Genomic DNA, 10,599 nt, shown 5'->3' with positions numbered 1-10,599 from the left:
AAAAAATCCACAAGACTATCTAATCTAGCCTTGATATTCATTGATTGTGGTCTTCTTTTAAAGGAAGGAAAAAACTTGACCAAACCGAAGTTGACTCTGATTGAAGTGACTACAAGGAACAATTTGTATATAATTTATCATGGAAAAGTATGCAAGAAAGCTTGATAAACTTTCAACCAGCGACAACAAACTAGATGCATGACCCATGCTTTCAGGGTCCTTTCATAACAAGTACAGGTCACTGGCACTATCAGCTTCCAGGGTCAGTAAAGCCGTCTCAATCACCTTGACAGCACCCTTCCACAACTTTGACAAAACCTTTTTTATTAGCAACCTATTCTGTTCCTCCTTCACAGAAGTTGTTGGACATATGCATGTGGCATAAAAAACTGGCTGCAGCAGTTTTTGTTTGGTATGGTATTTTGATCATCATAGTCTACTTCTCGACTGTAGATAAAACCCACTTGCAGATCAGCATGCAATAGGCTGTTCTCATCTGAGAATATTAATGTATTTCTCAGTCAGTGTTCATATTGCTATCTGTTCCTTCCTGGACATTTTCACATATTTCACAAAAGGCATTTGAGTGTTTAACAGGGCAGTTCTATCAGAATAAATGCAAACTACTACTTAAAACAGACAGGGGAACTACAAGCCTGTCAGTCTGACCTCAGTGCCAGGGAAGTCATCTCAAGTGCCATCATACAGCACATACAGGACAACCAGGTGATCAGGACCAGTCAGCATGGATTTATGAAAGGCAGATCCAACATGATCTCCTCCTATGACAAGGTGACTTGCTTAGTGGATGAGGGAAAGGCTGTGGATGTTGTTTACCTAGACTTCAGTAAAACCTTTGATGCTGTTTCCCACAGCATCCTCCTGGAGAAACTGTCAGCTCGTGGCTTAAACGGGTGTACTCTTCACTGGGTAAAAAACTGGCTGGATGGCCAGGCCCAAAGAGTTGTGGTGAATAAAGCGAGTTGGCAGCCAGTCACAAGGGCTTAGTATTTCGGTCAGTTCTGTTTAATGTCTTTTTCAATGATCTGGAAGAGGAGATTGAGTGCACCCTCAGTAAGTTGCAGAAAACATCAAGTTGGGCGGGAGTGTTTGTCTGCTGGAGGGTAGGAGGGCTCTGCAGAGGGATCTGGACAGGCTGGATCAATGGTCTGAGGCCAACTGTATGAGGTTCAACAAGGCCAAGTGCCAGGTCCTGCACTTGGGCCACAACAACCCCATGCAACGCTACAGGCTTGGGGAGGAGTGGCTGGAGAGCTGCCCGATGGAAAAGGACCTGGGGGTGCTGACAGCTGGTTGAATATGAGCCAGCAGTGTGCCCAGGTGGCCAAGAAGGCCAACAGCATCCTGGCCTGTATCAGAAATAGTGTGGCCAGCAGGAGTAGGGAAGTGATTGTGCCCCTGTACTTGGCACTGGTGAGGCTGCACCTTGAATTCGGTGTTCAGTTTTGGGCCCCTCACTACAAGAAGGACATTGAGGTGCTGGTGCACCTCCAAAGAAGGGCAATGAAGCTGGTGAGGGGTCTGGAGAACAAGTCTTATGAGGAGCAGCTGAGGGGACTGGGGTTGTTTAGCCTGGAGAAAAGGAGGCTGAGGAGACCTGATTGCTCTGCACAACTATCTGAAAAGGGGTTGTGGCGAGATGGGTGTTGGTCTCTTCTCCCAAGTAACAAGCAACAGGACAAGAGGAAACGGCCCCAAGTTGTGCCAGGGAAAGGTTATAATGGACATTAGGATACTTTCCTTCACAAAAAGGGTTATCAAGCATTGGAACAGGCTGCCCAGGGAGGTGGTGGAGTCACCATCTCTGGAGGTATTTAAAAGACGTATAGCGTGGTGCTTAGGGACCTGGTTTAGTGGTGGACTTGGCAGTGTTAGGTTTATGGTTGAACTGAATGATCTTAAAGGTCCTTTCCAACCTAAATGATTCTACGAACATCTAGAGCAACTTTGGTTCCGTTCATGAATCACATCTTAAGGTTTCTTTTTACAGAAATTTGGCACTCTTAATAGGAATGAAGACCCTGAAGAGCAATTGGATTGATCAGGAATAGGCCCTTCCAGCCCAAGAATTGAGGTAATAAAACAGGTCTTTCACGGCTTAGTTCATATTAGCACAAGATAACTACTTCTAGTTTTACCAGGCTAATGATGAAATTAGACACAGCCAACTAGTTCACATATGCAGTTCCACTGAATCTGACATGCTTTTCACCAGAAATACAGAACTATCAGCATGAAAGCTAGGAAGTAATTGTTTATTTAAGGCATCCTGGACAGATTGTATTAAAGTCCCCTACAGAATTTTAATCCTTATGTAGCTGGTTATCTTTTTTGTACTACAGAAAAATAGTTCTCAGAACACTTGCATGTAACTATTGAGTATGGAGTTCTTTTGACCGCCCATCCTTCAGAAGCCTGTGCGATCTTTAAACATGAAGGTTTGTTTTCATGGTGCTTACCACAGGATTTCTTTCAGCATAACTTATGTTCTATCTCACAAGACGACAGTTTTAGTGTGATTTTTTTTCTCTTAAGGTGTTCAGTCAAGAAAAACAACTTTTTTTTTTTAATATTGCAGTCTTTAAGTCCAAAATTAATACAAAACCCTATGTTTTCCTTGAAATTGTAAACTTGTTAAAGAATTAGTCTAAGCATATTTTCACATTTATTTGGGCTAAGAGTAGACAGTTATCAACCAGTATTTCACAGTTGTGCAACACAGTTTCATACCATACAATCCAATTTTCTATGTTTCTTGTCATCTAGCATACAGAATTACACCTTTTAAAAAAAAAAACCTAGAAGTTTTAAAAACTTTGGACACACAACTTTTGCTGGTGTTGCTGAATAACTAGTTGATTATTAACTAGTCAGTTGGCAGCTTCAAGTTTATCCATAAACCCATGATACCAAGTTACAAAAAAAAAGAGACACCCTGCAAATTAATACTCCAAGCATTTCTAACTGGACACAAAGTTTCAGTGTAAAACATCAGGAACATGACTCCTATTTTGTCCAAAGAGCTGGGTTTTGTTTTTTGGTTTGTTTTTTTGGTTTTTTTGTTTTTGTTTTTGTTTTGGTTTGGTTTTTTTTGTTGTTGTCGTTTATTTTTTTTAATTCTGTGTTGAAGAAAATACTCATTATAGCTTTCAAGGTTTCATTTGCTATAAAGTTAGACTCCAAACTGAGGTGTTCAATGGTTTTGGTCACTATCATGGAAACGTGACTAGACAGGCACAAGAAATTTTTTGGGTATTTTTTTTTTTTCCTCTCTATGCACAGTACTGGTGACAGTTTTTCTAAATTTAGACATGTACCTAGAACTAGAACTTTGTCTTTTCAAATCAGATCTCCCTCCACATTCTCCTTGGCATCCCTGCACAAAAAGATTAACCTACCTCCTCTTGCTGAAGAATACTCCTCAAAGCAGTGCTCTCTGAAGACAAATAATCTAATTCTGTAAAAATAGTTTAATTTATTCTAAAAATTGTTACATCAAAGAAAGATTTCTCTGAAAAGATTATATTCTTATGAAATGTTAACATTTCAGAACTGAGAACTAGGATGTTTCACAGGTGTATGCCACTTACAACTTTTCCACATTAGGTACAAAAAAGATGCAATGAGCAGGAAGCAGCAGATTTCAGCAAGCGCTGATAAATAGTTCCAATGCTGCTGATCTTAATAGTTCTTCTCCAATAGCACCAGAGGTAATTGCTACAAACTAGTCCTGGTATTTATTAGCAGCAGGCATAATAGGTCTGAACTCATGAGAAACAAGCTAAATGTACTGTCCAGTATTCTTTTTCAAAAGGAAGTTTGGCTTTGAAAAGAAAAAAAAGCATATGCTTGGATAAAAGTGCAGGCAGAGATGTCTAGTCCCAGTCAAACTGAAAGATATTACAAACTACATGTAAATCACCCATGTAGCATGAAAAACAGCTATATATCAAATGCTTGCAAATAAAGTGTCAAAGCCAATAACAAAAATATTGAAGTGTTTCTATTTGCTAACTAGAGATTTTTAAAACTGAGAGATAATTCACTCTTACTTTAAAAAAAAAGAAAAATATGAAAAACATTTACTTTAGTGAATGAAGAAAATCTAGACCAATGCAATGTGAATTACAACAGTAATTCAGTCATTTTTCTAGTTAAAGGCATTAGTTTGGTATATTTTCACAGTTTTACAGTGCAAAGTGATTAAGCCTTACTCAGATGATGAATTCCTTACTTGGGACATGCTACTGTGAACACTTGGCAGTGAAAGTCCATGCTACCCAAATGAAACGTAAAAATTGGAGGGGGGTAGAAAAAAGAGGCGATACAAGTGATATATCAGAAAAAATAACAAAGCTGATTGTCACATTTGGAAACTATCTTTTTAACATGTAAGCATTTAAAGTTATTCATAAATACAAAATGTAGTAAACTTGAAACCACTATAAAAATTTGTAGTTTTTAACTTACAAATCCAACATGTTCATTTAGATATCTGAACAGTAACTTACAAAACACATTCTGAAGGCAAACAACACAGCAGTACACAGCCCTGCTCTCTCCTCAGCCACCCTAATCTGAAATACAAACATTTGAAAGGTTATGACCATCAAGGATTTTAAGCCACTTAATCGGTTTTCTTTGCCTGTCTTTTCTTAACACCATCACGGTGTTGGTCAGAAGAAGACCGGTCACAGACTGAAGAGCCATTGGAAGATGCGGCACCTTCACCCTTCACTTTGGATGGTGTCTTTTGCAAGCCAAAGAACATATGGCCTAAAGCAGCCTCAAAGGGAGCAAGTGGAAAAGTCGCAGATCTTGTCAACATCATTGTTACCTGTGAAGAACAAGGATTAAGTTACAATAAAAATTTTACTGACTGCACAACGACTGAAAACAAGTTCAAAGCTGAACCGATGTATGGCATTTCTAACCTTCTATGCAACCATGAGGCCATGACACCAAGAACAGAAATATGTTGATTTTAGCTTGAATTGATCAAGAATGCTTTTCTTTCTGACCCACACTCTTCACACAGCTATACACAAACAATGTGCACAAAAAACTTTCTATATAAGTTTACTAAAATCATCCTAAGACTAAACCATATTTAATGTCATACAACTAAGGTGAAGAACAACATTTATGTTTAAGTTTTATACCTTGTTCAAACTGAAAAACTGTAAACAGAGCAGCTACTTCCACTTAAACTGAAAGAATGCAATGTGTAAGCACCTAAATACATATGCACAGCCAGACCTTAGTTAGAATTCCAGACAGCTATACTCATTCCATAAAGTTGAGGTCAGTAACAGAGATTTAGGTGGAAATTCCTTAGAATATATAACTTGGAATCAGGATAGAAAAAAACTGTTTTGTAGATCCAGTTACTGGACAAATTTACATTGCAACAGTTTCTACAGTCTTTGGAGACATAAAAGGTTTCTAAAAAAAGACACTACTACAGGACTATGCCACATCCACAACTGTTGCTTTATTAGTTAAGTGGATGCTCAGGTTCCCAATTGTCAGGATTACTGTCAGTTTAAGAACTTACTCACTTCAGTGCAGCCTGACAGCCAGCTTCTAAAGACAGCTGTAATTTCTCACTTCCAGAATAACATTCCTTTCCTTCTCTGTTCCCAGCACCCCCAGTTCAACAATGCCTTTATTGGTTTAGGTGGAGAATTGTGAGCATTAGCTTGAAGTCTTGGCTCCCTAAAGGAACTTCTCTAGAATTAAACTTGTCACCTACTTCACAGAAAGGCAACTGGCAACCACCACTTTAAGACAGTCCCTAGTCTGTTCAACAGCAGCTCTGAAGCTCTTAAAATCACCAGACTTCTGCTAACAGACGACGCTTTCTTATTAGCTAATAACTTTGAAGACAGGCATCATCCTGGAAATTAACAAGACCGGAGGGATTACAGGATTCAGTAGAGAAGTAGTATCTATGTTATTGTAAAAGTAGTTAGAGCTACTTCAAAATTGTTTTGATGCACTTTCTCTTCCCACCTAAACATTTATATTGCAAACATTTTAGGCTAAATGGGAACCTAGCTGGCTTGTTTTGCAAACCCACAGATGACTGCACAGGTACAAGGAAGGCATTAAGCAACTAGCAAAAGGCAGAGAACAGGAGAGTTTCTTTCTACAAACATATGCTTTGTCTGAGATTATGGACATACATGCCTGGCATATCAACTGCTGGGTGCCAAAATTCCTGATTTTTTTTTTATTTTTAATTTCCATACATTGAAAAGTATCAGTAACAGAATAGGTCTTCTGTTCTGCTCATATATAGAAGACTAAACACAGGTTTAAGACTTCAGCAAGAGGCAGCCTTCCTATCCAGAAGTATGCATTCGAACTTGCGGTAGAACATTTGAGGGTATATTTTTTTCTCTGAAATAATGAAATAAAATATTTTCTGTTATTCAGTTACTTGACACACTTTCACATTCTTACCTTGGAGACCACAAGAAAGATGGTGTATAAAAACATGAGGTTGTGTCTTGCTATTGGCAAGTACTGGCTGTGTTGCAGGGTGAAAAGAACTGCTCCTATCAAAGTTACCTTCACAGGGCTGGAAATCAAACAAACAATGTTAATTTCTCTTCTCTACTCCACAGTGAAAGCTGCCATGGCCTGCAAAGCAATAAGTGTTCTTAGTGTGCAGAAGAATGATTTCTGAATAGAACTAATGAAAACCTGTGGTAACAGTGACAAGGTATAGAAGACTTTTGCTTTATATACCATTACTATGCTTTCTGTCCATGATATGGATAAGCATCGAGTTCAGCACTTCTCCACACACTCAGCAAACTCAGGTTTGACAACTCCTCCTCAAACCAATGCCTCTATTCAGACTTTACACACCAGCTTCCTCCCCTTCTTCCCCTCCCAATATATCTTACTGAAGAGTTACATCACAAAGCTTGCACTGTTCAGACTAGACTTAAAAACAGGTTCCTCTCCTGTATTCCAGGTGTTAGTTACTCCAAGGAGTTGCTTAAGGTTGTTGAAGAACAACTTAGTCCAAGTCTCAGTCCATCATAATGCTCCACCAGGTCTAGGGTTTCTAGTCAGCTTATACTTGACTTCAGCCAGGCCTGTATTACCAGATTTTGCCAACATAGCTGAGCTGACTTGAGGCATGCAAAGATTTACATCTTCTAGCTATCTTCATTGTGATGGTAAATCCCCTGCTAGGTAGGCAGTCAGAAAATCACAGAATCACAGAATCACTAAGATTGGAAAGGCCCTTCAAGATCATCAAGTCCAACCATTAATCCAGCGCCACCATGTCCCCTAAACCATGTCCTGAAGCACCACACCCACATGTTTTTTGAACACTTCCAGAGATGGTGACTCCACCACCTCCCTAGGCAGCCTGTTCCAATGCTTGACCACCCTCTCGGTGAAGAAATTTTTGGTCAGTTATCTAAAGACATCTGAAGAGAAAGTACTAACATATTGGCAGAAAAATTCTGTGCATTTCTTCATCTGCATCTACATGTGACATACAGATGACATTCCTGTTATCACAGAGTGTCCAGCGCAGACAAATTCTTCACTGACTTTTCAGTAACTCAAGAGAGTTACTGCATAACTCTCATAAACTGCATAAACTTCCTGCTTAGGAAGTCCAAAAACCAACTCTGTGTATACAGGCATCTCATCCATTTGCAGAATGCTTTATCTGTTTAACTTTGTAACTTACTTGTATTTCATATTCTTAAGCTTTATATATTAAATAGAATTTTAAAAACACTTTTTTAGTTACTTGGAGCAACATCGACCATGGAAAAAGAGAATATATGTAAGCACTGCCACAATCAATAAGCATTGCTCTAGTGTTGCACCTCTATGTACAGTGTTATTTGGGTTTACAGTGCTATTAACTGCCAGTGACATTTTCCTGCTGGAATTTTGCTTTCAAGACTGCAGCGACTCAGGCACTGACTGAGGGAGAGAAATTCTAAATACCTGGAATTGCAGAAAAAGCCAAAAACCAACATAAGCTATAAAAAGTTGAAATATTTTGAAAGGAAAGGCTACAAATTTCTCTTCTGTTATTTTCCATTGCTAAGAGTGGCTGCAGAAGAGCAAGATAACTTTGAAAATAAATAAATATTATTTCTAATGACTTGAGAGTAACATGTGAAAGATCAAATGAATTTTAAGAAATTACCACAGCTTATCTTGACTTACAACCGTAGCTTGTGGCTTTCTAGCCTGTCTCAATTCTCCTTTTACTGTACAGAATAAACTGGAAGCCATGTAATACTCTCATTCTCTGCTTCTGCAAGAGAAGTAACATTTCCTACCTTGCATTACATTTTTGCCATATTGAATAACCGATTTGTACCTTCTCAAATAATTTACATCTATGGAGGAAAACAGTACTGGCAGAGAAAGTATGAGGGACAACACTCAAAAGAGGTCCTCTTACTGATGTTCAGCACATGCACAAAAAATGAAGACTTTACTTGTATAGTTCTGGTACCACTGTCCTTTCATTTTGGAAATAAGACCATGTCCCTGTAAGACAAGTTGACTAAATATTCCTTTTCAGCAACTTCCTTCTGACTCAATACTGCTTTCTGCCAAATAATTTTTGTTGACTTGTCTTCCTATTTTGTGTTCTTGTGCTGTGAATGTAAAATGATTAAAACCGATCTTCCACAAGATACACACCAAAGCATTGATTACGAACATTTCCTACTGTCTTTTTTTTTTTTTTTTTAAATCTGAACCACTAAAAGTGAGTGTCAACACCAGGAGTTAGCAAAACAACAGTTAACATGTTGCAGTCTCTTTTAAAAAACTTACTAGGACATCTTAAGTAGTTCATTGGTTTCAGGTTTCCATATTCCTCTCACCAGCTGCTCAAAGTTTGAAATTAGGCCACCACCAGCTCCTGAAATTGTAGAGATTTACAATAAGCCCCCACTGACTGCTGCCCCTATTGCACAACCTATTATTGCTCCCAGCAGAACTTGTTACACCAGGTGCCAAATGTGGCACCCAAAGCTCAGACTTAAAGCAACTAATCCAATTTTTTATATGTGCATGACTTGAGCAACCAACATGAAACCCGAGAGGTTTAGCTACTTAGCAAGAACCTCAGGTTCATCTTTATGTGATAGCATCTGAATTGATTCACTCATCACCACAAACAAATGCCTGAATTGCTAAAGTAAATCTCCAGAGAGGCTTGTATCATTCCGTTCTTCATGTTATCATTTAAGTACAGAGTGTCTCTATAAAGTACAAGGACCCTCTGCATGGATGTGTATTTTCACATTAAAAGAAGGCAAGACGTGTTACACTCTGGCCAGTGAGACTAATCGGTATCACAACCTGGGAAAAGAATACGTTAGACCATCACATTAACACGTGTTGTTTCACAAAGCAGAACAGAATAGCAAATAGAAACAAGAGTTGCACTACTACTTCCTGAAGTGGTTCTAACGATGTGACTACAAATACAGCTGCTAGCAAGGTAGCTTCCAGAGTCATACTCCAAACAGCAGGCAGGCAAGAAGGGTCGTTCCTGTGTTTAAAATCAGCTAAGGGCTGCAACCCAGAAAGCTAAGAAAACAAGTTCTCTTCTTCAGACCCTTGAAAGGAAAAGAGCTCTGCCAAAATATGCAGTTGGGAAGTTTAGTAATAGCACTGAAGCTACACAGGAGTTCCATTTCTTTATTGCCATCAATTGCCCATCCTACAAGTCCTTGGAGGACCTTCTGAAGGGATAAGACGAACTTCCCTCAAATTCATTCAGTGTCACCCTTAATCCAAGCAGAAAAACTGCTGCACAGGCTTTTCCTTTGAGGGGGTAACAGACTGTATTAGGACTATCATATCCAGCACAGCAAGAAATGGTGCTACAGTTACGCTGAAGGGCTAGCCATTTAAATACCACTCCAAAACATCACAATTCATCAGAACAAGATGTTATGCATGTTACCTCTGGCCCAGCCCACAGCTACCATGACAAGCCAGGCATCTTTGAAATGACTGTCTGCATGTACAACGCCAGCTGTTATCTTCCAAGTCCTAGTCACTTCTTTCATTCCTGCAACCAGAAGCCGAAGGGGCAGAAAGGCAAGGCACCGGTAGAATATGTCTTCTGGGCAGTAAAACACAAGATACCTAAAAATCATGAGAAAACTCATGAGCAGCATTCAAAAGTTTTTGCTAAGGAATTAACTTTCTAGTAATATTTAAAGATATTTTTGGAATATGACTAGCAATGCATGATATACTACTGATAACTCACTGTCTTGTGTGATAGATATATTGGAACAAATTTCAAATACTTTTGAGCATGCTTGAGCTCTTGCACCTAAATCATCAAACTTTACGTGAAATTGTTCTTACTGCCTCATTGTCCCAGAGAAGAATCCACTGAAGTTTTACCAACTGTTCTACAGCTTACATACCATGTTTTTATAATGCAAATTATTAAATTAGTGTCTGACTGACTTTGTGTGGTTTGATTTTTTTGGTTGGGTTTTCTTTTGGTTTTGGGGTTTTTTTTATAGCATTACAATAGGGTGGTAAATTATA

General features: G+C 38.8%; 1 protein-coding gene across 1 annotated transcript in view; it reads right to left on the bottom strand.

Annotated features, from left to right (window-relative positions):
- Window positions 1-4,638: 4,638 nt before the first annotated feature.
- TMEM38B (transmembrane protein 38B) overlaps window positions 4,639-10,599 on the bottom strand; it is an 8,782-nt gene continuing 2,821 nt past the window's right edge. Inside the window, exons 2-5 of the mRNA XM_010293307.1 lie at window positions 9,998-10,182; window positions 8,857-8,944; window positions 6,490-6,607; window positions 4,639-4,858 (exon numbers count right to left, since the gene is read on the bottom strand). Of these exons, the coding sequence (XP_010291609.1) occupies window positions 4,649-4,858; window positions 6,490-6,607; window positions 8,857-8,944; window positions 9,998-10,182 (601 nt within the window). The 3' untranslated portion in view covers window positions 4,639-4,648. The remainder of the gene's footprint in view (window positions 4,859-6,489; window positions 6,608-8,856; window positions 8,945-9,997; window positions 10,183-10,599) is intronic.

This window comes from Phaethon lepturus, unplaced genomic scaffold (assembly GCF_000687285.1).
Source record: "Phaethon lepturus isolate BGI_N335 unplaced genomic scaffold, ASM68728v1 scaffold42958, whole genome shotgun sequence".
Classification (NCBI taxonomy): Eukaryota; Metazoa; Chordata; class Aves; order Phaethontiformes; family Phaethontidae; genus Phaethon; species Phaethon lepturus.
The sequence above is the reverse complement of the archived record's forward strand: the minus strand, read 5'-3'. Positions and strand labels throughout refer to the sequence as shown.